Source organism: Nelumbo nucifera, chromosome 2, assembly GCF_055504915.1.
Source record: "Nelumbo nucifera cultivar China Antique chromosome 2, China Antique-T2T, whole genome shotgun sequence".
NCBI classification, from domain to species: Eukaryota; Viridiplantae; Streptophyta; class Magnoliopsida; order Proteales; family Nelumbonaceae; genus Nelumbo; species Nelumbo nucifera.
Genome location: NC_142650.1, coordinates 72,306,495 through 72,334,138, shown reverse-complemented (window position 1 = coordinate 72,334,138; position 27,644 = coordinate 72,306,495). Strand labels below are relative to the sequence as shown.

The 27,644-nt window shown below is 37.1% G+C and overlaps 3 protein-coding genes across 11 annotated transcripts in view; 2 read left to right on the top strand and 1 right to left on the bottom strand.

The window, feature by feature from the left end:
• LOC104604136 (plant cysteine oxidase 2-like) overlaps positions 1-201 on the top strand; it is a 30,884-nt gene extending 30,683 nt beyond the window's left edge. Inside the window, exon 5 of the mRNA XM_088898041.1 lies at positions 64-201. Within this exon, the coding sequence (XP_088754167.1) occupies positions 64-92 (29 nt within the window). The 3' untranslated portion in view covers positions 93-201. The remainder of the gene's footprint in view (positions 1-63) is intronic.
• Positions 157-20,082, top strand: LOC104604135 (Ribosomal protein L23/L15e family protein). Of its 5 annotated transcripts, XR_016082481.1 has the most exons (5): positions 157-292; positions 377-780; positions 1,538-1,654; positions 2,342-2,522; positions 3,092-3,474. XR_016082481.1 is itself a non-coding variant. In XM_019198902.2 (3 exons), the coding sequence occupies exons 1-2, from the start codon at positions 170-172 to the stop codon at positions 770-772; spliced, it is 519 nt and encodes a 172-aa protein (XP_019054447.1). In that variant the 5' UTR covers positions 157-169; the 3' UTR covers positions 773-780; positions 20,067-20,082. The 5 variants fall into 5 exon arrangements, 3 of the variants coding, with proteins under 3 accessions (XP_019054447.1, XP_010266676.1, XP_010266674.1); XR_016082480.1 differs by lacking the exon at positions 1,538-1,654; XM_019198902.2 differs by lacking the exons at positions 1,538-1,654; positions 2,342-2,522; positions 3,092-3,474 and adding an exon at positions 20,067-20,082.
• Positions 3,613-21,434, bottom strand: DOT3 (Phototropic-responsive NPH3 family protein). 5 transcript variants are annotated; one of them, XM_088898037.1, is made up of 7 exons: positions 20,678-21,434; positions 20,515-20,584; positions 18,210-19,111; positions 17,463-17,727; positions 16,869-16,997; positions 6,822-7,210; positions 3,613-4,347 (listed from the first exon to the last, which is right to left on the bottom strand). In XM_088898037.1, the coding sequence occupies exons 1-6, from the start codon at positions 20,821-20,823 to the stop codon at positions 6,842-6,844; spliced, it is 1,881 nt and encodes a 626-aa protein (XP_088754163.1). In that variant the 5' UTR covers positions 20,824-21,434; the 3' UTR covers positions 3,613-4,347; positions 6,822-6,841. The 5 variants fall into 5 exon arrangements, with proteins under 5 accessions (XP_088754163.1, XP_088754166.1, XP_010266673.1 ...); XM_088898040.1 differs by lacking the exon at positions 6,822-7,210; XM_010268371.3 differs by lacking the exon at positions 3,613-4,347 and having other exon boundaries at positions 4,354-7,210; positions 20,678-21,433.
• Between the last annotated feature and the right edge of the window lie 6,210 nt (positions 21,435-27,644).

The following is a 27,644-nucleotide window of genomic DNA, read 5'->3' as shown; positions in this document are numbered from 1 at the left end:
TCCCTTCTTCTTCCCTTCTTTCTGATCTCTTCTCCGTTATCTTTGTTTATTGCTGTGAAGCAGGAATAATGGGAACCGATTCTGTTGTTTAGGCATCAAAGAAACAGCAATCAAAACTTTTTGAAGATCCGATCATTGCAGTAAGATTGTAGAAGAACGAGATAAGAAAATGGGTAGCAGATTGGGAAGAAGACTTGTGCACTTCGCAAATCTCCCTATTAAGCTTCTCATGCCATCTTCTTTCACCAACATCAAAGAGATTGCTCTCAAGACCATCCCTTCAGCTTCAAAGGTGTGTTTTCTTCCATTCTGTATAATCCACTTCGCATGTTCAATCCTTATTTTTTAATTGTTTTTTTATTGGGTTGATGAATAGATTGAAATCAAGAGGGTTCTTGAATCTCTATACGGCTTTGAAGTTGAAGAAGTCCGAACCCTGAACATGGAAGGCAAGAAGAAGAAGAGGGGTGGAATCTTGATTGCAAAGCCAGATTACAAGAAGGCCTATGTAACGTTGAAGAATCCATTATCGATCTCTCCTGACCTATACCCAATTCGCATCATTGAGGAGGAGAAGAAGAGCATCAATAAGCAGTCCAAGTCGAGTATTGTCGAGGATGGGGAGGTGAAATCGCATTGGCTTGACGGAAAGGCTGATGGTAGGTTTAAGCCCGAGAAGCAATCTGGTGAGAGAGGTGGTCGTGGAGGTCGTGGTGATAGCGATGCTGGAACTGCTAAATTCCCCTGGAGCAGTATGCGTAAATCGAAGTAGCTCTGTTGGTAATTCGTCCATTTATGGTTTCATATATTTCTGTAGTTTAGATTGTTGTGATAAAGAGAGTTGGGGGGGGGGGTTAGAAGAAATATCTATAGTTTTGTTGGAGATGGTTGATGCTGTTAATGATTCTTAGTTTTTATTGAAAATCATGGATTGTTTTAATTTGAGTCGGGATATCTTTTTAGATCCTTCCTTTATGCTATGGATGTTTATCATGGAAATTTGAAAGCGAAAAGGTGCCTTTTAAGTTATTTCCAATAACCAGTTAATTGAAATTGATTTGCCAGGGGTTTTGAAAAACCTGGAGTCTGGATTATTTATGGTAGATCTAGAGTATTATTTTTGCAGTGATTGCAATGAACAATCACTGTTCTTATATGGAGATTGCCAATATGGAGGAGAAACACATTAACACAATTCTTCAATTGAGTTTACCAGAAACAACCTTCCAAATTTTGGGATTGGAAATTCCACCCTACTTTGTATATTCTATTAAACCAAAGAGCAACCATAGCCATTAAGAGAAAAATGTAACAACAATTCAAACTGTTCATTAACCTGTTTACAAAGAAATTGAAACTTATCTCTAATTCATTACTTGATCATAAATGAATGATTTGAGTCTCTTTAGGAACCCATTTTGGATTTATCTAGTTATGATCAACTGTAAAGTTTAAACTTCTTATTTAATAGATTTATTTGCTAATAATTTATCAAAAAAAAAAGATTTATTTGCTAATATCATATTGCTTGTGACAGCAATCAGGAATATGCCCCTGATGCTTCCTGATGCAGAAATTGAGGCATCTTGAAAGTGATACCAGGATGGGACTACAAACAGATGACTTCCATTGTCTTAGGAAATAGCACCTCCAGGTTATTAGTAAACTTTTGGAGGGGCAGCTTTTTTGTGTAGTCTGTCCATTTTGGTTTTGTCCATAGCTCTTCATGTGAATGGATTCCTGAAACAGGTTGCCCAATTGTGAATTTGACTAGTGAAAGTTTATAAGGGATATTGTTCATCTCTTCCATACTGCATCATCATCATCATCCAAGCCTTATCCCAACCTTATGGGGTCGGTTACATGAATCCTGTTTTGATAGTCTATGCCACATAAATACCTCACGAGCATATAAATATATTCTTCCATGCTCAAGTAATGTGCAGGAAGGTAAAATCTAATCTTTGAAAGCATAGAAAAGCATAGCATAGAAAAATCCTTTTGGGTTTGGTGATTCTGTGAAGGATGAACTCCATTCCCCCTGCTTGAAGGGTTAAAGCTATCTTTTTCTTTGGTGTATGAGTTCCAGATTATTATTTCGTGTTAGGATAAATGAGGGCCTAATTTACAGGTCTTCAAGGGTTTAATAACCATTTGTTTGGAGAGGCAAGGTCTCCAACAAAATGTTTTAAAGAATGACCCAGAAATGAATAATGATGGAAATGGCTAAAAATGTATAAAAAGCAGAAAAAGATCTAATGTCTAACCTGTGACCCATTGATGGTTTCAGATGGATTGTCAGGTTGTTGACTGAGTCAATGTTTTTTTTTTTTTTTTGTAGGTAAACAGTTCAGGTGATAATAAATGGGCCCAGAAACCTGACTAGGTCATGGGTCAGCTGGTCTGACAGACTGGCTGGCTCAACGACAGGTTGAAGAGATTTCTTCAATATCAGAATAGATTTCTGTATTCCTTCTGTGATTAGCTAACACTAAAGCTGAGCTCATATTCTTTCCAGAGTGGTAAGGGTTATGCAGGGTTTTTCATTTTGTATCCCTCTTTTGGAGGTCTTCACTTGGGTCTATGCTGCACCATTTCTATTGCATCCCCAGGGTTTGAACTTTATTTCTCTCATTTTTATTTTTTCATTAAAATTTTATTTCTTGTTGTTGAAAAAGCATAACACAGGAAGCAAGGTGCCAACCAACTGGTTGGTAAGGTCTCCTGCTGGTCGTAGCAGAGACTTGGGATCAAATCCCGCCTGCACCTGGGTTGGGGGATGGGCTACACCCCATTGTGTAGCCTTCAAAAAGAAATAAAAAAAGCATAGCACAGGAAACATTGTTATGAACACAAATACATTGGTTTGTTTTCCAAAAAAAGACTGACGAAGTGTTGTCAAACCTGGTAAGGAGAGATAGACACCACCTAAATATTGTTATGGCAATCATAGAGGCAACTTTCTTGTTTCCCAAGCTCAAATTTTATTATTTTTTTGGAAGTGTTTGGCATTATAAACTAATTCAAAATAGAGTTCATGATCATTTAAGCAAGGTTTTTTTAGATATTCACCCCCCTTTTTGTGGACCAGTTCATCCAGTGCCTCGACAATTCATGTTCTTATATGGAATTTGAGTACTAAAGATTGCAATGGAACAATAGAACTGGAAATTGAAGGAGATTCACTACTGGTCATATCTTGGGCAAAGCAAATCAGTTCAGTACCTTGGAAGCTCAGATTTGTCTTCAGAGAAATAGACCAACTTGCAAGGAGGATTAATACTAGTTTTGGTTGGTAAAGAGGGAAGCAAATGGACTTGCTGATGTCCTAGCCAAACAAGGAGCAGACAGACCTACTTTATTTTGGGCTACATTGTAATCTGGTGTAATATGGGTCACTACATTGCTGTAACTTTAAAACTTGTGTACTCTTATCAGTGCAATCTGAAATCTCTTTGTAGCTTTTTCTTTGCATGTCACTATGTCCTGGTTTGCTTTGTATTTATGTATTGGGTAAATTACAGATAGGTACCTTGTACTTTGGGGGTAGTGACATTTTAAGGGCTTGAACTTTCAAATGTGACACTTCAGTACCCTGAACTTTTCAAAATATACACTCAAGTCTTAACTGTTAGCATTTTGTCAGTTATCTTGCACTAAACATTTTAAAATCCCAAAACTGCCTTTCCTTTCCCATTTTCATTCTTAGATCTGAATAAACTACGTGTTGAAGCAACACTGCGGTCTATGCATCAACCTTCATTTTCTTTCTCAATGCTGAATGAACTGGGCATAATTTTTTTTTTGATAGAAACCGAGAGGGGCTACACAAGATGGGGGGTAGCACATCCCCACACATCAGACTTACAAATACAAGCTAAATTCCAAGGAAGATCTCTAAGATTGAGACTTACTATACCCTGTTGGGAAGAAAAGGCTTGATTGGCGAGCCAGTCTGCCGCTTGATTAGCTTCCCGATACACGTGATTGTAGACCAAATCTTCATTTGCTCGATTCTTCAAATCCAAACATTCTTCAATGATGTTCTGTAGATTCTAGGGGGGGTCGATGAGCCGCTTCAGACAAAAATCACGATCAAAGAGTCGCCTTCAATGATGATGGAATGGTTTGGGAAATTCACTGCCAAGTTGTGGGCCTCCCATGTGGCCCAAGCTTCCGCCATGTTGATTGTCGAAGAACCTAAGTGGTAAGACTTGTAATCTACCACCTCACCCATGAAGTTCCTAGCTATGGCTGCAACTGAGCATAATGGTTGTGCAGTTCTGCCCCCTTTTTCTAGCAACAAACAATGAAGCCTTGACTCTCTCTTTCTCTCTGTCTCTATTTCTATAAACAGTAGCATGAGAAATGAGAGACTTGTGTGAAACTAATGTAAATTAAAAAGAAGCAAACAAATAATGAATGCAGCCTCAACTCCAAAGTTCAGAGTTTTTAGAGATTATTAAATTTTAGAGCTGTGTTTTTGGTCTCAGTACAATCATTATGCCCTCCTAAGTTGTCTCTCTAATCTATTTTTTTTTTCAAAGTTGTGGCATTGATCTTAAATAAATTGGTAGATAGTTTGGTAATTTTACCACCCACATTAACGTTTGTTAACGGTGCTAGACTTGAGTGTATATTTCAGAAAGTTCAGGGTACTTAAGTGTTATACTTGAAAGCTCAGGCCCTAAGTGTTACTATCCCCAAAGTAGAGGGTACCTATCTGTAATTTACCCTTGTGTATTTGATACTTCTAGAACATTTTGAGTATTTTCGTAAACGGTGTAATTTTTCAAACTGAGCCAATTTTTGTCAAGGATTAAGGTTGAGTTGAGATGAACCTTTTTCTGTCAATGTAATGCAAAATTGTCTCACATTGGTGTGAAAGAACAACTTATATGGTGAATTGATATTCTGGGTATAATTCTGAAAAGAAAAATCTGAGTAGGACACCTTCCAACACAACCTCTTGGGAAATGGCAATGGTGGCATCAGAAAGTCATCACATGGTTGAGACAAAGCCACTTAAACAAAAGTGGTTCTATGAATGTGAAGTCAATGGCAGCAGCAATATTTCTTTAACCTTTGCATGAGAAAAACTGTAAAAGTATCCCAGACAAGGTTGGAGAAATATTGCCGAGGGTTTTATGGTCTAAGGTTTTTCTAATTTTTGTTTTCATAGAATATAGCTGTTATTGAGATCTTGAAGGAGATGGAGAACCTTCTTTGGCAGCAGTCTTAGCACTTGTCAGCAGTTCTCTAGTTCCCTCACCATTAAGTTTCCAATGCCAAAAGAGTGGAGTTCTTGAATCCTTATTACTCTGAAAATACATTCTTTTTCTTGAGTTTACTGAATTCCTAGCACAACTCAACTTAGTCTATCTGCAGCTTTGCTGTCTTCACTTTTCATCTCTTTGCTTAGTTTTTTCAAGGTCTGGATCTACTTTTCTGGATTTGGAGAACCCCCTGTTTGGTAATGTTGTTCATTCATTCATCCTACTAAAATATCTTCTTAAAAAACAATTAAAATTATAAAATCATTATTTTTTGTGTGAGAACTAAGAATTTAAGACCCTAACATGTACTTGTTTAGGCTTGCCTCGAGGGGCGTGGCATAAAGGCGGCTCGTAGAATTAGGAATGTAATATGTTTTACATCACATTAGCTACTTTAAGTAATGCAATTGAGGAAAAAATGAGATTGTGGGTTTTACATGCTTAAAAATGTTTTATATGTTTGATTTTTTTTTTTAAATTCACATTTGAATATGCTTTACATGTTATTTAATTTTACATAATAGGTTTTTTAAAACATTTTTTTTAAAAAATGTTTTATATGCGAGTTGCTTTAAAAAGGCGCGTGCCTCGCCTTGTGCCTCAGGCGCAAATTGACCCCTGTGCCTTTTTTGCCCCTTGCGCTTTTAAAACACTGCCATTATTTGACATTGGTTCCTTGGATTGCTGCCCCCATATATTGATAGTATCGTGGTCAATTCAAGTGTGTTTAACAAGAATTATGACTTGTTTAAGAACATAATGTAATGAAGAGATTCATCATTTATTCTGACTCTCCAACCTATTTGATTTATGTCTGAAAGTTTATAGACAAGATTGACAGCACTTAATTGGATTTGGAAGATTGATGAAGCATGAAAAACAAGAGGGAGAACAAACAATTAATATAACCTGAAAATTTTAAAAGGGACTTTAGATAATTAAAACACAAAGAAGTAGGATGAAGAATGTAAGGTGTATCTCTGCTGAATCAGCAATAAAATGGTCAAAGAACTAAATAGAAGGGAAAATATTGAGATATCTTATTTGATTAAATGTCTGATAGCTAGATCCAAGACAATGAAATGAAGCAGAAAATAGGTGGTACTGGGATTGTTGCAGATCTGAGAAATCTTGTAGGATAAAAAGTAGGAAAGACTGAGTCCTCACCGTATCTGGACAACATAGGTACTCAATAATCTAGGTTCTATAAAAGGTTGATAGAATCAGCACTTCAAGGATTGAAATCCCACCAAACAATGGTGAAGTTGCACATAAATATGTAAACTCATTTATCTTATGGTTGAAGTGCTTCCTTCAGACACCCATATGTGTAATTCATCTCAAACTAATTATTTTCCTAATCACCTTTTAGTTGTACTCAATTACTCAGAACACTTGACTGTTTTACTCTAAAGCAAAATGAATTCAAAAACATGACTGATGGACTTTCTCCAAGGCAAGATGTGAAGATGCTAGGCATGATTAGAGAAAGACTGCAGATAATGACATGGTCTAGTGCTTAAGCTGTCTCGGTATTTACAGTACATGGATGTTGTTGAAAGCTCTTAGGACATGGAGAGCCTCCTTCGGCAGTTGACTCTGCAACCAACTGGGTTTTGACTCTCCTGTGTTTCGCCAGTTTCCTCACCGTCCATTTTTTCATTGAAGAAAGTTGAACTCTTGAGCTTTTTCCACTTTGAACTCCACCTAGAAAGACTTCTTTGCTTTATATTTAGCTTCTCAAATTCCTGCTGTAGTTCAGAGTAGTCTCTCTGCAGTTCTGCCATCATTGTCTTTACTTTGTGTAGCTCTTCTTTCATGGATCTCATCTCCTTGGTAGATGACCAACTCTCCTGTTCAGGGATTCCCATGTTTGGTTTTGGTTCCTTTTCTTCGATTGCTGCCCTCATCTTTGCTTGCTCTGAGAACAGAACCTGTGAGTTGCATCTCATTCTTAGCTAAAAAACTTGTAATGTGACTAATAAAAAAGGGTAATGTGTCCCGAGTCCATTGTGGCCATATGTAATCATATTTTAGATAAATTAAGACTTCCTTTGGCATTTAAGAGTTCTTAAAGAGAGAGGCTTATGAGGTAATACTTGGAATAATTGGAGAAGCAATTTCTGTAGGATCATAGTTTCTCCATCAAGGAGATTAAGTGATTGATGAGGGGAAGGGAAGTCTATTATCAGTGGTCAAAAGGTTAGAAAATGGCATGGCAGATATGTTGGCAAAGTTGGGGGGATAATAGACAGCAACCACAATGATTTTGGGCTGAAATGTAATAATGCCTATCAAAGAAAAGGGATAGGTGGAAAGTTTCCAGCCTATAAAAGGGCTTCAATTCTTGTATAAATTTCATTTTTATTTAATTCAATAAAGTTTCAGTTACCTATAAAAAATGTTTCCCTATCTATGGGCTTGGATTCTCCAAGAATGGTAATTGTACACTTCACTGTTTACTTTTTTTTGGTCTTTTTGAAGGGAGGTAATACTAAACTTCTACACAGTGCCTTACCTTGCCACTAATGACTAAGACCCAACAATTGCTTTAACCATTTGACCTACCACAACTCAACAGTTCTTTTGGGCAGCAAAGGCATTTAAGTGTGGAAAGAAAATATGATATATATTTGGTGTCAATTTGATTGCATATAAAATGATGTGAAGCAACTAATTGAACCTTGAAGAGTGTTTTTCACAGCGTTTGGTTGCATGTAAATGGCCCTATGAAAATGCTTTCCAGAAAATCTAGTAGTTACAGTAGGAAAATGACATTCCTTATGATCTTTTAGTCCACTGGAAGGAGAGTTGGTAATCTCTAGGTATGAAATGAGTTGGATATAAAAGTTGATAATCCCCAGGTCTGTAGCTGCCTTTGAAAATTGGATTGGGATCCTAGTCCAGATCACGAAGAGTGAGCCCAGCTGGTCTCGTATTGCATTATTGCATTTCAGATTGGATCCCAAAGGAAACCTCAGGTATGCTATGATCTATATCCAGACAAACTTTATTAAGACACATCTGGGCTATTTTTAAAATATGAGTTCCTTGTTTTGATCTGAAGTTCTGAACATGCTAGATATGGGATGGAGTGGATCTTGGATTTGACCTTCTTTCATGCTATAGTCCTCTCAATTCAAATCCTGTGAGACCCATATATTTCTTAACTATTCAGTTTTTTTCTTTTCTCTCTCCCTTTGAGATAATCCAAAGACCATTGAAATTAAGAAATTATTCATTTTCATATTAAATATAATTTTCTGTTTCATTATATGAAAACAAAGTTAGTGATTGTTGCCATCTGATCAGGCAGGTTTAGGTCCAGGTTGTATCCATCAAATGGCAGTTCTTTGTCACTATGCATTTCAGGGTATAAGGGTCAGAGATTAAGCTAGGATATCTAGTCCACCTCTCCCAAAACCACAGATATCCGGGACCAACATTGTGTCCCTTAAATTAAGCTAGGTTTATTATGGGAAATCCATATTTCTTGGTAGTTCCGTTCAAGTGAGACTAATGCATGTTTGATACTGTGGGTACAAATCAGGTATGGAGTGCGGTGCTGATATCATTACTTGAGGGGTTTGGGTGGCTGATGACCCAGTAGTTAAGATGGCCACATGTCACCCTGTCCAAATACGAGGCACAGGGTCAAACCTGTGCAAAGGCAGGCTCTCCATGGTATGACCAGTGGACCTCGTGTGCACCCTGTTCTGCCACACCCCTGAATCTGGTTCCCCTGTAATGTGTAGTACGTAATACCACAAAAAGGGGTTTGGATGAAATGAAAACTTCATAGGCAACTTTTCAAACTAGAAAATAAACCCTAGATCTAACACTTCTCAAATTTTTTGATTTTAAACTGAAGAACTAATTTATTTGTTTAGTTTCTTCTGTAGTCAAATTCAATGATTTGTAGATGAATTAACATCTAAAATCTTTGGCAATATATGGAATGGACTGGACAGGAAATTTTGACCTTTCAAATCAAAATCAAGTACTTGTTTTGGTTGCTTTGACAATGAATTGAATCAAGGTTACATAACAACTTAATAAAACCTTGAGCAGATACCCCCAAAAATCATTTCTTTATCATCTCTTGGAAGAAACATAACACCAATAGGCTGCTGTTCTGCAGCCAGGGATTATAGCTAATTAATTTAGTTAGTTATCAATTATAAAAAAAAATTAGTTATCTTTTCCTGTTGACAATCAAAAAGAAAAGGGAAAAGAAAGCTGGCTATGACTATGCGGTTTTCAAGCTGCTAAGGTGAGGCTAGACAACAGGGTAGCACCTTGTGACATAGGCAACTAGTTACTTGCCTAAAAGAAAAACCACACTACTTTTAGCTTGTTTTCCTAGTTAATTTTTTTTTTTGTTTTTTTTATGAGTTAGCATGCTCCCCCTGTTCAAGTAGCAAGTATTAAATATCAAAAGTGATGTTAAATGAAAGAATTAAACAATACGAGTAGGATGAAAGCAACTCTACATGGCCTATTATAAAAGATAAGGGGGTAAAGCCTCTGTTAATTTAATTCAAAAGGGATAAGATACTATGAGAATGTATGCATGTGTTTTTGTTGACCCCTGTTTTGATCACAGGTAGGGAGAAAAATATAATATAAAACAGTGCAAGTAAAATCACTTGACTGAAGAGTTTCCTACTAAATGTGAGGAGATCTCGACTGTGCCAGAAAAAGAAGACGCAGACCTACCAAACCAGGACAGGACATAGGACAAGCAATTTGGGATAGAAGGCAAGAGCAAAGACCACAGGAAACTAAACAGGGAATATCTGACAAGTCGTCTGACAGACCCATGCCTGGTAAAGGGAGAGCTAGCGAAAGTATAGAACAGAGAGATTCTAACTCCACAGTTATTCCTTCCACTGTTCATGTCTCTGTTTATCTTGTTGCGGATGTTACTGATTGACTTACCCTTGTGTTTCCTCCCCTCCATTTGCAGGTCCATCTATTATTCCAGGTTCCATGCTTGCTAAGAATTTAGAGACTGCCAATCCCGTCTGCTCAGAAGGTGCGGGAAAGGAAGGAGAAAATGATGAGGTGGAGAAAATCTTTGGGATGGTTCTGGACAATTTAACAGAAGTAGTGTCTAAGGTTGAGAAGGATATTGAGAGATCTGAAAACTTAGATAGTGATAGGCATGAACCAGAAGGGGCAGGAACTGAAAACTTAAACAGAAACAGAGATAGTGTCTTGGAGAATGATAACCTGCCTTCCATTTCGAAAGTTTGTTTGGTAAGAAAAAGAGGAAGTCTGTTGCTGAAAGCTTGAGGGGGGTAACTGATAAAAAAAGCTTGAGGAGGGTAAAGGGGTACTCAAGGAAGGATAAGTGCTCGGGGAAGGCTAGGAAAAAGAAGTGTGAAGTGGAGAATTTGATGAGTGAGATAGTATATGATAGGGAAGAAAACATGAGAAAAGAAAGAAGAGGAGAGGGACATTGAGCGAAAGAAAAAGGGTCCAGGTAAAATCTTATTCAAGAATGAAGTTAATTAGCTGCATTACAAGGATGGGAACATCTTGGTCCTTTTCTTGGGACTGGTGGGGGAAGGAGATTCTGTTAGGGCGGAACTGCTTGCTGCACTACAAGGAATTCGGATTGCTCACCAAATTAGCCTAGTAAGTTTGATAATAGAAGGAGGTTCCAAGTTGGTGGTGGGCTGGCTACAAAACCCGGATTCTGTTCCTTGGTACTATAGAAATGAAATCAAGAAATTCAAATGGTATACAAGGGACATGAATGTAAGAGTACACTGGGTCAGAAGATGAGCAAATTCTTTGGCTGATTATCTTGCTAAACAAGGGACAGACATGGATACTTTATATTGGGCTCAGCTGTAATTTACTTTTAATCTGTTTCTTTTGTTCTAAATTTGGGGAGGTCTCAACTCGCGCCTCTCAAAGGGATGCTTGTACTGATTTAAGCCCTTGATATCAATAAAGTATTAATCATTTATAAAAAAAAAATGAAGCTAATTAGCTGGAATGCAAGGGGATCAGGGAGTGCCACCAAGGGGAGATTAATAAGAGATACTCTTAGATTGGAGAAACCGGACTTGGTCTTGATTCAAGAAACAAAACTCCTAGAGATTGATAGGAGATGGATTAGGAGTATTTGGGGAATTAGGGGTTTGGGTTGGTTGTATGCACCTTCCTTGTGAGCTTTAGGAGGAATACTGACTATATGGAAAAAATGAGGAGTTGGAATGTTTGGAAGAACTGGTGGGGCAATTTCCAGTTTCAATAAAAATCAGAAGGTCCAATGATGGAAGGGTGTGGGCTCTAACAAATGTTTATGGTCCAAATTCCTATAGAGACAAGGATCTTTTTTTGGGAAGAGTTAGGAGTAGTTAGAGGTTTGTGGGAGGGGCCTTGGTGTTTGGGAGGTGATTTTAATGTCATAAGGTTTACCTTAGAAACCAATGGACCTAACCAAAGAATCACCACAAGCATGAAAAATTTCAATGTGTTTGTGGATACCTTTGAGTTGAAGACGCTCCCACTATTACAAGCAGAGTACACCTAGTCAAACTTTCAGGAGTCCCCGACTTGCTCTAAACTAGATAAATTCCTATTTTCTTTAGATTGGGAAGAGATGTGGGAGAATTTAGCCTCTAGAGCTTTGCCCAAAGTAATCTCAAATCACTGTCCCATTAGCGTATCTTAGGATCTTTTCTATGGAGGCCCCTTACCTTTTAGATTTGAAAACTTGTGGCTAGAAGATCCCATCTTTGTGGAGGTTAAGATTTAGTGGGGGAGAAATTAAGTTAAGATTCTATAGATGCCTAAAAAAGCTGAAAGAGAAAATCAAGACTTGGAACATAAATGAGTTCAGGAGAGTGGAGGAAACAAAGAAGAATATTTCTTTAAGGATTGTGGAGTTGGACAACAAGGAAACTACTAGAGAAATCAGTGGGGAGGAAAGAGAGGAATCTAAAGCTTGAGCTGGAAGAGTTGTTGATGAAATTTTTTGGAGGCAAAAATCTAGATGTAAATGGTTAATAGAGGGAGACAACAACACCAAGTTTTTCCACTCTCTAGCTAGTGGAAGGAGGAAGAACCTAATAACTAGCTTAGAAGTGGATGGTCAATAGATAACAAGGGAGGAGATAATCATAGTTCTTTGTGGACCATTTCAAGGTTTTCTTTGCTAACCTCAGGGGTATGGAGCTCAAAGAGGTAGTATTTTCGATGGAGAGATCTAAAGCCCTGGGATCGAATGGTTTCTCCATGTCTATTTATCAAGATTGTTGGGAAGTCATAAAATTTGACCTAATGGAAGTGTTTTAATGAGTTCTATCATGAAGGGGAAATCTCTCGAGGAGCAAATTCAACCTTTATTGCTTTGATCCCCAAAAAGAGGGTAGCCAAGATACCTAGGGATTTTAGACCATAAGCCTAGTGATTAGCCTCTATAAGATTTTACAAAGGTATTGGCTGGAAGATTTAAAAGAGTGTTGCCATCTCACAATTCCAAGGAGCTTTTGTTGAAGGGAGGCAGATCATTGATCAAATCTTGGTGGCAAATGAGTGTGTAGTAGAGAAGAGGAGAAAGGAAGAAAAAGGCTTAATTTGCAAACTGGATTTAGAGAAGGCATACGATCTTGTTGATTGGTCTTTCATCCTTAAAATGTTAGAGAAGATTTTTGATGAATAATGTTAGAGAAGATTAGGGTAGGTGAAAGGTGGAGAAAATGGATTAGAGGCTTCTTAAATTCAGTGCATTATTCAATTCTAATAAATGGAGTGGCTAGAGCCTAGAGATTTCTTTCCAACCAAATGAGGATTGAGACAAGAAGATCCCTTATCCCCTTTCCTCTTCACTTTAGTAGCAGATGTTTTAAGCAGGATGATTATTAAGGTTGACTAGGTAGGTAGAAATGAGGTGATAGTCACTCACTTGCCATTTGCAGATGATATAATCATGTTTTGTGAAGATGGCAACTTAGAGGGCTTGAGGAGTTTAAAGGAAACCATTGTTTCTTTCGAGTTGGTTTCTAATCTGAGAGTGAACTTGGGGAAGAGTTGTGTAGTAGGGATTAATATGGAGGAGGAAGAATTAAGAATATTGGCAGAGACTTTAAGGTGTGGGGTAAGGAATTTGCCATTGGATTATCATGGTCTCCCGTTAGGGGGAAACCTGAGGTCAAAAGTCTTTTGGAAGCCGGTATTAGAGAGATTCACTAAAAGACTAGCACTCTGGAAAATAAACTATATTTCAATGGGTGGAGGAATAACCTTAATCATGGCAGCATTAGCTAATTTACCTATTTACTACCTTTCCACCTTTAGAATTCAAGCTAGAGCTGTGAGTCAATTAGAGAAGATCATGAGAGACTTCCTTTGGGAACTAGGGGATGAGAAGAGGGATCATCTAAGTGAAGTGGGAGCAAGTTAGTAAACTCAAGGAGCAGGGTGAACTTGGAATACAGAACCTAATCTCTAGAAATACAACATTGTTAGGGAAATGGTTATGGAGGTTAGGTTTTTGTTGGAAAATGACAGACTTTGGAAATTGGAATAAGGTAATTGCAAGCATTCATGGGACACTGAATAACGGATGGGATGCAAAAGTTGCCTCTTTATTAACTTCAATACAGGTGGTATACTCAATTTTTATCAATTTTATTAGATATGATGTGAGAGTGGGACCTGGGTATTGTTTTGGGAAGACCTTTGGCTGGCTGAAACCCCTCTTCAGTTTGCTTTTCCTAACCTCTACTCAATGTCTGACTATAGACAACAACATGTATTGAGATTTGCTATTTTTTTTTTCCCTTCAGGGATTAACTAGGATTTTGATTTTAAAGGGGTTTGAGGGACAACGAGTGTGAGGCACTCATCCAACTACAGGGTAAACTCCACCTAACTTTCCTTGATCAGTCAATGGAGGACAGGACACTAGAGTTTGGTCTTGTACCCTTAATGGGGTTTTTACTTGTGCTTCCTTTCATAATGCTCTTTTGCAGTCCAATAATTGGTTCAGTTATTGATAAAAAAAGTTCACTTGATTTGGGAGAATGCAGCAAACCCATGGAAAGGTATCTCCTCTTGCTACACTAAATTTATCTCCTTTATTTATTTTTTTGATAAATAAATTTATCTCCTTTATTAGATATTGGGTGGGGGATGGAAACAAAATTAAGCTTTGGACTGACCTCTGTTGGGGGAATCAAACCTTAGCTGAATCTTACCCCCGATTGTTTCGTCTCACCCAAGCTAAAGGAGCTACCATTGCTGCTTGCTCTTATCCCTGTTCCCCTCCTAGATTAGTTGGAACCTTAGTCTCAGACAAACCCCCAAGGGATATGGAGATGGCTGAAGTCACTAATCTTCTCCATTCTCTTCAAGAGGTTTACTTCTCTTAGACAACTTTATTTGGACCCTTCACGCAGCTGGAAAGTTCTCAACCAAGACCTTCAAAGCTCTCGCTTTAGGTGAACAAAACATGTCGTTCCTCTGTAAGAGGATTTGGAACAACCTAGCTCCTTTGAGAGTTTCCTCCTTTGTGTGGGAGGCCTACCTTGGGAGAATAAGCACTTGTGATATACTCCAGAGGAAGAACAGGGGTAGACATGCATCTCCCCACATGTCTGTATCTTGTGCCTCAGTGACAAAGAATCTATTGAGCACCTCTTTATTCATGGTGCTGAGACGAGGAAAATATGGAATCACTTTCTGCACATGGTCGGTTACAGTTGGGCCACTCCCTAATATGCTTCTTAGGCAATGGCATGGTAGGGGTTTGGGCCAAAGAGGGAAAGCCTATTGGTGCACACATCCATGCAGTGCTTTGGGGAGTGTGAAAAGAACCATTAAAGAAACAGAAGACAAGAAAAGAACCATCAAAGATCTCATATCCTACATAAGATTAAACTGGGAATTTGAAAACAAGAGAAGAATTTTCAGACTTACAAAGGAATTTGGTGGGCATTTTGCTCCTCTCCCTGGAATCCAGCTGCTGTTCAGGCTTCACCAGGGACGGAGGAGGTGGGAATAAGATTAAACTTCGATGGAAGTGCAGTAGGCAACCCGGGGAGAGCTGGGATTGGAGGTATGATCAGGGAGGAAGATGGAAATATCCGGTGGGCTTTCAGTGGCCCATTAGCGGTTGCAGACTCTACAAAAGCTGAGATTGTGGCTGCCTTAACAGGTCTCAGAATTGCCAAGAATTTGGGACTTAACCATTGAAGGAGATTCTGCAAACACCATAAAATGGCTAGGGGAGGACAGTGGCCCTGGTGTCTAATATATTACCTGGATGAAGCTAGAGATATTATGGCTCAGATGACTAAGGATTAGATGGATCCCTAGGGAACTAAGCTCTGTGGCCGATGGTCTAGCAAAACCTGGGATCCATAGGGATTCCTTGTTTATTGACTGCATGTTACCCTTGTAATTCTATTGGCGGGGCTTTGTTGCAGTTGTACATCTCCTCATGTACCCTGTGCTTTGTTTTTAATGAAATTGTTAACTTTTCTTAAAAAAAAAAAGATAAAACCTCTGTTTTCTCATTTAGGGGGGGGGGATAATGCTCTATTTTGGTCAGTTTTAATAGTGAAACATTAAAAAAGAAACAATTTCATGGATCTTTGAATTGAAAGCAGGTGTTTTTATAATACCATTTTACCTCTTTTACCATTACAAAATATTACCTGAACTTGGTATGCTCCCATGTATCCCAGGTGAGGCATTAAATAAACCCATAAAAATGTCTTAGAACCTAGGTAAAACCTTGACAACCATGATTATTTAGTTTTCTTTGGGTCTCTCTCTTAATGATGTAGTCTCTAGGACATTTTCCTACCTGTTTACTGAAAGAGTTTAGTGGTACTGGATCAATTATATTAGCATTACCAAGAATTAAACCAACTGATGGTGGCTCTGTTGGTAGGATCTCTGTACTTGTTGTGACAGAGACCTGGGATCAAATCCCGCTGCCACCAGGGTTGGGGGTTTAAGGGGATGGGGGATGGGCTACCCCATTGTGTAGCCCCATGAAGCAACAAAAAGTAAAATAAAAAATAAAATAAAAAACATTACCAAGAATTACTTTAAATTGGACAATACTTAGGTGCCCCTAAGTTCTATGTGATGATTTTATAGAAATAACACTCGTTTCTACTTTTATTCCTTTGAAACAGCTCTAGATGAAACTCTGTACCTAATTCATAAATTAATTGATTTCTTGGTGATTGCATGGGTAGCCAAGCATATTTAGGAGGTGTTAGATTGAAAGGTTCCCATTGATATGCTCTGAAATTTAATGGTTAGTAACTGCTCTTAGATGGGCACATGTCTAATGTGAAGCAGTATAAACTTTATTGGCGAATTTTCAGATTCTCCCACCTCACAAATTTTATTTATCTGTTTGTACAGTTGGGAATAGTGACAGGTGGGGGAAGCTGACACAATACAAGGGGGTTGGTACTGTATCATAGGTGGGGGTTTTGGGATAAAGTGAAGATTTCTCAATTTTTTTGCCCCCTGGATGGTGGTTATATGTAAAGTAGATGCTGTAATGGTTATTGAAGGATACTGAACCCAGACTTACTAAAAGAATTTTACCTGGAGAACAGTTCTCAGTGGCAACCGATCATTTTGTGCAGCATGCATGCAGGCATCAAGTGATAGCTTCTCACAGTTCATCAATTTGCACAACCTCCGCCGGTCGTGTTCTGCTAGTGAAGGATGAGTCTGAGAAGAACTACAAGAATTAGTGAAATTCAATATATGGCAGAAATGAGAGATGTTGATAAAGGACCATTACTCTGGTCTCAGCTATACAGGTCTTGGGATGTATAGACTGGATGTAGACCTAACTTTTGGGTATTTATTTTACATGGTGGTCATTCTGGATGTAGACCTAGCTTTCTGTCAGCCTGGGATTTTACCATAGCATCAAGCAATGGCCCCTACACCAGGGACATTTTCTAGTCCAACTCCCATTCTGAATTAAATGTTCTATACACTTAATTACCCAATAAATAAACATACACTACATTATATTTTTAGACTATAACAACTACTTTTCTGCAATAGAATCGAGTGTAGTACATGTAAGTTGCATAGCATATGTCTACTTAGAAATTGTGCTTTTTGAGTAAAGCTTACATTTAATTGTAACAAAAGAGGTAATGTGAGATTGTGAAGACAGATTACCTTGAGATAGGTGTCAATGGCTCTATAAAGGCCATCATCACATGTTCGAGTATTTGTGGGCATGGATTCAGCAAGAAATTGGAACTTGGCAATGGAGAGATTTGGATCTCTTGCAATCTCTGCTAAATAACTGTCTAATAGCTTTCCGACAACTAACTTCTCACAAGTTTGTTGTTCTTGCTGTTGTTGTTCATGCATCAGGAAGTACTCTACAATCCTCTGAATTGCATCAACATTGTACATGGTGCATTCTCCGGATGAAGAACTTCAGATGTTGATAGGAAATGCATGGGAGTAAGAAAGGATGAAGAAACAAATTAGTTATTTGATGCATAAATGTATTTCTGTTGATTGGATTTGACTATGATCTAAGCCATTCTAACTATGGAGTTGTTGAAAAATTCTATGTTTCAGGTCAAAGAGGCTAGAGTTAGGATTCATAGATATTGTAACATCCCTTCTCTTAGCTTGGCCTGGCTATTAGTTCTTAAGGGTTCTAGCCGTAACCATTTGAAGAATTTCAACCACAAAGCCCTGGGCCTCTGGTTGGGCCCCATTCAAAATTTAACAAATATTCAATCTGCCCAAGTTGCATCCCTTAGTGCCAAGTGTCATGTATAAGCAGAAAGAGGATGATAGTTAATATTGATATTAGGAGCTTCCCTTCTCTCACCTACTGCTGCGACTTTAAAGTTGTAGTTGTTTATACTAGCACTATTTAACAGGTAAAAAAGTTTTAATACTCACTTGATGAACTTGCCATCATCTCCTCTTTTAAGATTAGGAATCAAAAGGTCTTTTGCATTTGCTTCTTCAAGCACCATCCCCACCCTCTTCTCCAGTTCTGACACTAATGCAGGTGTTACAGAATACAACATGGCCATCTTCAACAACCACAACAAAAACTTACATGACACAGCCTCTTTCTGGGGAGGGACTATGCTCACTAGGCTCTCTATGACCAGTCTTTGCTCTTTGTTGTGCCCAATACAACCTTCTTGTCTTCTCCCATTTGAAATACCCAGTTGCAATTCCATACTTCCCTGCCCATTTCCTTCTTGATCCTCCAATTCAATATCCATGCCAGGCAACTGTTTTTCTGCATAGTGCATGATGCATGCTCCTACAATCTCTGGTTTTGCCCTTTTCGCTCTAATTGCTGTTATAATCCTAACGAAATGATCAATGCGAAGGCTTGATACATCAGTAAACCACCATCCCTCATCATCAATTGATTCTCCCACTGTGGAATTGTCTCTGGAGACTTTCCAGGCAATGGAATCACTGCACCTTCTTACAATTTGGAGGTTCTCGGCCCAAGGAGAGAGAGACTCACAAGACTTGAGGACAGTAATGGTGTTTCTCCAAGAGGAGAAAACCATGAATGTGAGGAAAGCCTCAGTCTTGGCAATGAGGTTTCCATCTTCATACTCCTCTGTCATTTCTAGGAACTCTGATGCACATCTTAGTTGAGCTACATTGGTAGGAGTTAGGTCTACAGGGAGACCATAACAAAATATAAGAACGATTTCAAATGTTTCTGGTCCTCCAGGGAAGTTGTCAAGCTTAAGGTCATACTTAATATTTGAGTTTGGAGATGGTTGTAGATTGAGCCGACTCATATAGCCACTTCTTGAAACCAATGGATGCTGCCAAAGAACAAAGTCAAGGGATAACTGATGACTGAACAAAACTAGGAATTAAACCAAAGAAAAGAAAGAAAAGTTAGTATAGAAATTTCTTTTGAGCATTTCGTTGTACATTATAGAAACATTCATTGCAGTACTACTAGTACACTGGAAACACTGTTGGTGTGTAAATGATGAATGTCTATGATGTAAATGTTATAGTTTTATAGCACAAGAGTACTGTAGACAAGTAATATAACAGAATCCCTTGTTTGTGAATATGGTACTACAGTGGTTCAGTAGTACTGGTACTAGATAGCATGTTTCTGTACCATAGAAACTGTTTTATTTTTTATTTTTTAAGTTATTCTTTCTAATGTAAGGTTAGTACAACAGAGTCCATTGCTCTATGAGTGGCTTCATCACCACACACAAGGAATATTATGTGGGGCCCATTGTGTTATTAATTTCTTTGTGTGGTAATGGAGGCATGCGTGGCCCCATGAGTGTCTAGCACCAACCTTGGTCCATGTTTTCCTCTCTTTTTTCCCTAAGAAATAAAACTGTATCTTTTAGTTGATAAGATGGTCATATAATAAAATTTTTAGGAGTATACCAGTCAGCCCAATATTCCATTTAGGTCATATATCTTAAAAATAAATCCATTCAGCCATTGAGAAGCTTAAAATGACATACATTTATTCAGTTCAGGTTGTTCAGCCACTGAAATTATCAAACAGCTCCTAAGGTTGGCTGATGGGAAACATTTTCGACCAGACTGAAACCTGCTTTTAGAAACCTAACAGATCAAACTGATCCACCTGATTAGATTGGGTGAACCAAGTACTGAAATAAGATCTACTTCGTGTTCCTATTTACGTTGTTTTTGGTACCATTGCTGTTTCTACCTGAATTGTTTTGGGATTATCAATACAAATTGGCATGACTTATTTGAGGCTGTTGATTGTTGAAATAGGTATCCCTTAAAAATGCACACGTATGGGAAGCTGCTTGTAGAAATGTCAAATTGATTTGTCATTAGAAACAGAAATGACACTAAAATCATTCTAACTGAAGTGACTCTCATGTGCAGTGTATCTCTCATCAATTTGTATTGATCAACCTAGAACATTTCATGAAATAAGCAATGATATCAAACACATCAGCTGTTTAATTGTATGGGTATTCATGCTTGTTATGGGCTTCCAACATTTATGGAGCTCACAGCTGCTGGCACAGCATTTTCTTATGAATTGTGATGGCCAATAAAACAGTCTAATAGGCCTCATTCTGGGCTATACGTTCATTTCCCAGTCCTGAATGGTGATAACCATGACCATGAGCCTCTACCATCAAATATCAATGGATTCTAAAGATTGGACCAACAGTTAAAACCTGCTTGCTCAAAGATGCCTTTCATGTACCTTGTGAGCATAAAACGTGATGTCTGCTACTTTAATTGTAAGGTCTGTAGGGGTTTGAGAAATTACAAACCTGCATGAACCCACCAATATGGTAATCATTTTCTTTATATAGATATTCAAAAGCTAGTAAAGAACACAAAGGAGAAGCATATTATGCAGTTACCATGATTGCTCTTTCTTTTCAAAGCTGTCTGCAATGGTGGCAAATTTGGCTGGAATTGCAATACTTTGATCAAGATCATGTTCACCAAGATCGAAATCGCTGCGAGGGCTCCCCATTTGATGAGCTCTTTGAAGGGTCTTCTTCATGGTGATTCTTCAAAATCCAGAAGGCAATAGGCTATCAAGACAGACAGGTCACCAAACATAGCATAAGAATACTGTTTTGGCGTTGCTTGAATAAATATTAAACAGGGTTGGTGGATAGCTTCGTTTATTCCTCGTATGTACACTCTTTCTTATGAGGGATTGTGTGGCACAGACACAAATTTGAGAGATTCTTTATTGTCCACATCTGCGTTTGTGTGTGGGAATGAGCGAGCATGTGTCAGTGAGGGAGATGGAGACTGTGGTATAAAGATATGAGACAAACTGGAGAGAGGGAGAGAGAGAGAGAGACTGGTAATTTGTTTCTGACCACCTAAATGTGGACTGAGGCTAGACCACTGGATGGTTGTGTGGCCCATACACATAAACATTAACTTATGTTTGATTGCTGAGTTTCTAGTTTGATTACATCCTCTCTCTCTCTCTCTCTCTCTCTTCAATTTGCTATTCATGGTTTAGACAATATTGTCTAATTACTAGGCTAAAGAAACTTAGTTAGAAATGGGCTTTATGAGGTTTGACCCAATAAGCCCAATTAACAATAGGTTTACTTCATCATCGTCATTGTCCTCCAAACCTTATTTTGTTTAATGCAATAGGTCTACATGAATCTTGCCTTTTCTTTTATTTTGTTTAATGCAATATTGATAAATTATTAGTGCTTAAATTATTTCTTACTACTTTGACCTATGTCCTATCACTTTTAACCCTTTTTGGGTGAGCCCGGATCTCCTGCCCACGAGAACTCTGCCCATGTTTATCGCAGCCACACACGGAGAACATCTCATCCTTCTGCATAGTATTATGCAGGGGGAGATGTTCCCAATTCACGGGGGGTAATGTATTATGGGTAGGTGTGGACAGAGTTCTCGTGGGCAGAAGATCCGGAGTCCTTCTGGGTCTATTACTCTATAACTTGTAACATTGTAGGATCCAATCTGGTTTTGTGTGCTTTCTTATTGGGTCAGGTTCGGGTCTACTCTAAAGCTAAACTTCGGGTTAAGGCCTCGGGCAAGCTGATTCATCCTGAACCTGTGTATATTTACATAGATCATATACATTATTTTAGTTTCAAAGGCTAAGGGAATTGAAGGCTAGAAACCGATTTTTCTAGAAATAAAAAAAGCTAAAGTCGGGGCCAACCTAAACCCAATCCAGTGTCTATACATTCATGTTACATTGAGTTCAGTTCAGTTTGGATTGAGATAACAGATTCCATTGTTCTAGGGTTGAAGCTTGAATCGGGGTTAAGGGGTGTTCAAATTTGGTTGCCAAACCGAACCGACAAAATAAGCAAAATTGGTTTGGCTTGTATGGTTTTCAGTTAGGTTCGGTTTGTAACTTCGAAGTAATTCGGTTTTTGGTTCAATTTGACAAATCTTTTTAAGGAACCGAACCAAACCAAAAACCAAACAGTAAAGTATATATTATTAATAATTTTAATATTTATATAAATAACCCACAACTAATTCGCAATTCCTCCCTACCCTTTCCCAATTCCCATATTTCCCTATGTCACAATCCCCTATACCATTTGAATAATTAAATGTATTGAATCCAACGCAGCTAGCCAGCACTAAATGTTGGTTTTAACCTTCTCGAAGATACTAAAAGCCCAAAACAGATTCGCATTGAGGGTGGGTTCAGTCCTCACAAAACTGTCTTCACATCGTTCTCACAGTCTTTTTCAGTTGTGCATGAATATCTCTTTATTTGTATCTTTTTATTCATAGGAGATATCCCCAATATATGACTATAAGGGGCTGTGAGGACAGTGTGAGGATGGTTTTGTAAGGATCAAGGTTCAAAATATCGATACGTCGGTATGGGCATATCGGGCAAATTGATACTCCTTTTAGTGGTTTATTTTTTTTATTTTTTTATTTTTTTCGCCAACTAGTTCAGAGGAGACGGTTTAGGTATTTGCCACACTCTGAACCAGTCAAACCACCGATACACCCACTGTAGGGTTGTATCGGTGGGGTGCCAGAACGATACGGGCCGATACGTATCGATACATTGAACCTTGGTAAGGATCAAATCTAATTTCCCATTCGAGAGGTGGTGTCATCATTGTATTGCATTTACCACTACCGTGATACTATTGTCGTCGAGATATCACCTTCACCATCGGTCCATCACTGTTGCTGCTGCGTTATCAGTGCACTAGATATTTTGATCTTGCACTCTCCCACTTGCTCACCAACCACATCTAATTGGGACTCCAGATCTACTGATGTGTTTAATTTGATTGAGTGGGCACCAGCCCATGTTTCAATCTTGAACCCTGCCTTCAAAAAAAATTTATTCATGCCTAAATTGATAAGATCTGTGATGTTTAAAAAATTATGCAAAAAAACAAAATTTGTCTTAAAAAACATCAAGATTATAATGGTTTTTGGACTGCCGTTGATCTGGACGGTTGGACCATTTGGCCTGGAAACTGTCTAGGCAACCGGTTCCATTTTACCCCAAACCAGGTCTCTGGTAAAAAACTGTTGAATCAGTCAACGATCCATTGACCCAGACAGTTGAATTGTCGACCCGTCAACCCGTTCAACTGTTTTGGCCATTTTTTATTTTTAATTATTATTTTTTAATTTTTTGCCAAAACAGGCTGTCCGTTTAAACCGGACGATCGGACAATCGACCCAGAAACTGGTGGTCAGAACGGTTCTATTTCCAGATCGTATTTTAAAACCATGAAGATTATTATTACATGTGAGTTTTCAGCTTCTATTTTTTCTCTTGCGCATTCACGTTTAATAATAATAATCTTTGGCTCTTTGAGTCTCTAATTCTCTGTTTGTTTTTATGAAATATGACATGAACAACTGAGACACTTCCTATAGTCTACAACGTTTCTAGTTTCTTGTTTTAATCAAAGATTAGTCAGGACTCGTGTGATGCATGGTCTTTGTTAAAAATAGTTGTGTCAAAAGGAGCCTTGCACCATTCTCAATTGGGTAAAGTGAGATAAACTCCAATCCAAAGATTATGTTTTGATCATATATTGTGGGATAAATTATTGTTAAAATTATTATTTTTTGATCATTTAAAATTAAAAATTTTCTGGATATTAAATTATAAAAATTAATTTCAAAATTAATAGTTTCTTATTATTTTTTGTTTATTTTATTCATAAATTTGTATTAATTAGGATTAAAATAGATGGAAGCTAAGTAGCGATTAAAGGTGTCAATTTGATTGGATTTGGTCCAACCTGATCTAGTCTAATGTGAATCTACTTACAACTGGATTGGACCCAATCCAGTCCAAGTCCAATACATACCAAACCCAATCCAATCCATTAAAATGTAAATGGGCTGGATTGGATCCAATCCAAAATTCCAAACCCAATGAAATAAAAAATTATATAAAAAACAGAACATATAAAAATTATAAAAATATATTAAAATGAAAAAAATCTGAAAATTACAAAAATATACTCTTTTGGAATTGAAAAACACTTTTGTAAAAGTGCTTTCATAAAAGTATTTTGATAAAAGTACTTTCATAAAAGTGCTTTTGTAAAAGCACTTTAATGAAAGTGCTTTCGTAAAAAGTACTTTGAAAGTGTTTTTATAAAAGTATTTTTGTATAAGTGCTTTTGTAAAAGTACTTTTATAAAAGTTTTTTCGTAGAGGTGCTTTCGTAAAAGTGCTTTTGTAAAAATGCTTTCGTAAAAATACTTTCATAAAAGTGCTTTCGTAGTTCTTTCATAAAAGTGCTTTTGTAAAAGTACTTTCATAAAAGTGCTTTCGTAAGAGTGCTTTTATAAAAGTACTTCCATAAAAGTGCTTTTGTAAAAGTACTTTCATAAAAGTTCTTCTGTAAAAGTGTTTTTATAAAAGTACTTCCGTAAAAGTTATTTTGTAAAAGTGCTTTAGTTAAAGTACTTTTGTAAAAGTTTTTTTGTAAAAGTGCTTTCTTAAAATTACTTTTCATAAAATTACTTTCGTAAAAGTGCTTTCATAAAAGTGATTTTATGCTGGCTTCAACTTTGATTGCTTTCAAATTGGACAAGGGTTTGACCTCATGATCAAATTATTGGAAATTTGGTTTAGATCCAATTCAGACCAATAAGAATATGGACCAATTTATTTTGGATTGGACCAATCCAATAATTATAATGGACCATCTAAATCTGATTTGATAAGGTTTGGATCAGATTGGATCCAATCCAAAACCTGTTGATTGACACCCCTAATAGCGATGATCATGGGTGGAGCCAAGTTGGTCCCAAGCTGGGCTTAGCACAAGTGATAAGGCCTTGGCCCAAGCTTAGGCCTGACCTGGGTTCTAGGCCAAAAACATAAGCCCATACTGGGCCTGACCTAAGCTTAGCAATCATAATTAAGGCCATAGCCTATGCCTGAATAGGGCCAGGCTTAAATTCAAGCCTTTGAATTATGTATAAAATATTGAATACATATAATATTATAATATTTCATATTATATGTCATATAATATGTATATAAAAATTATTTTATGCATTTTATAATATAAAATATCTTATATTGTATGTGCTATAAGTATGTATAAATAATATAAATATGTGTGAGCCATGCAGGGGCTTGGGCCAGGCTTGAAATGTTGGGCCCAAGCCCAGCCTTGCAGTTTGTTGTGCTAATACAGGTGAAAAGTGAAAATGATCACTCCCATAATTAAGTGAATTTTAAATTAATAAATATTAATTTTAAAATTGACACATTTTTTTAATTTTAATTTTAATAGAAGGTTTTGGTAATTCATGTTATATTATGGATTAGTTAAGATTAATTAAGTTATTAAGTTTAATTAATTATATACTTTTTTATAAATAAAATAATTATCATATTATGCTTTTATTAACAATGTAGTTAATAAATGTAACCTATTAATAATACTTGATTTGATTATATGGGAGTAATAAATTATCCTTATACTAAAACTAATTATTAGTATGCCTAATACCCCTTAAGGACTTTTTGTAAAAACAACATCCACCTATTACACAAAACCCAATAAACACACCCACCTAATGTCTATAAAGTGTATGCAATTATCACTTAAAAAAGTTGGCACATCAAAGGAATTTTAAAAATCGGATCATTTAATATTCACATTAAGGCTATGTTTGGTTTGAAGGAAAAGGTAGGGAAAGGAAAGGAAAGGTAAGGAAACCTTTACAAACCTTGTATAGGTTTCTCTGTCTTTCCCTCATTTAGGCTATGTTTGGTTCGAAGGAAAAGGTAGGGAAAGGAAGGGAAAGGTAAGGAAACCCTTACAAACCTTGTATAGGTTTCTCTGTCTTTCCCTTCCTTTCCCTACCTTTTACTTTGAACCAAACATAGCCTAAATGACTAATTAAAAGTTTCCATTACTCTCTTTTTGAGACTAAATGGAAATTTCACTTGCTTAACACAAAAATTTCCCTTGGCACCTTATACATTATGTGGAAATATGTAGGATTAAAAAATAAAAAAAAAATATGAAAAGGAGAAAAAAATATTGAAGCCACGTCGGACTATTTTGTTTTAATATATAAGTATAGATGGTATGAACAACGAACTGAACGAAAGGCACCTCTTGCAACTTTTATGCTTTCTATCTTTTTTAGGAAAGATTATATAGACACTAAACGGGTTTTTAGGAAAAAAAAGGACCTAAACCGATTTAAATTTGGTTTTGAGTCTAACCTCAGATAAGTTTGGTTAGAGAAAATAGTCTAGCAAAAATGTTGGTTAGATTCCCAATTTTAATCGAATTGACCTAAAACACAACCCTATGAGGTTTAATATCTGGGGTTGTGTTAAGCCATTAAGCTTATGGTTGAAGATTCAACACCTGAGTTTGGGTAAGAGTTGATATCAATCCAACTTAACCCAAATAAGATGGTTCTTTGAGAGCAATAGGATAATAGATTTTGTCAAAAGAGACCATTGGTCATCACTTTTATCATGGGTGGTTAGAGAAAAATCTAGGGCAGTTGCTATACATAAATGTACAATTGGAAGTGTGATGAACTTGTAGGGTGGTAAAAAATGTAACTACAACTCAATCACTCTTTATCAACAGACCATTAAAGAGGTGAGCCATCAATTAGGTAGAATGAAGAATACATGATACAATAATATTATATGCTGTTTTATCTCCTTGATGAACTAAACAAAATAGAATGGTGAAACAAAATTCATCAAACTCTCTGTTACAACCAGATAGCCAGAGAACTTACCAACTAAGCCACTATTAGTTGGTAGATGATCATGATGATGTTACATCTCTCCTTCACCACACCTTCTAGCTTTAACTAAAACTTTTTAAAGGCTGGATATTCAAATAATAATAGTGTAGAGATGTATTCTCTCCTTGATCACCACTCACTAGGTGAGAAGATGATTGGGCTAATTGATATCATCTGTTTGTGTAAATTTTATCATGTTTGACACCAAAAGGGAATTGATGAAGTGACATTGGTGTTGATATTGGCTTTCCAACCTTTTTATCAAAACCAACATGCCATTATTTTAAGAATTTTCTTCAACATTTTTTCTTTTGCTTTCTTTCCTTCTCTCTCTCTCTCTCTCTCTCTCTCTCTCTCTCTCTCTCTCTCTCTCTCTTCTCTCTCTTCCTTTTTGGCTTAGGAGAGGTGATAATAGTTTATTGATATCCAAATTTCTTCCACAATATCATCTTTGGAAGCTATTTTTTATATATTGTTACCTTCCCTTCCCCATGGATTTTCCAACTTTAATATATTCTCAAGACTCAATCTTAGATATTTAAATGTATTCCAAGTTCCTTTTGATTCAAGATGGATT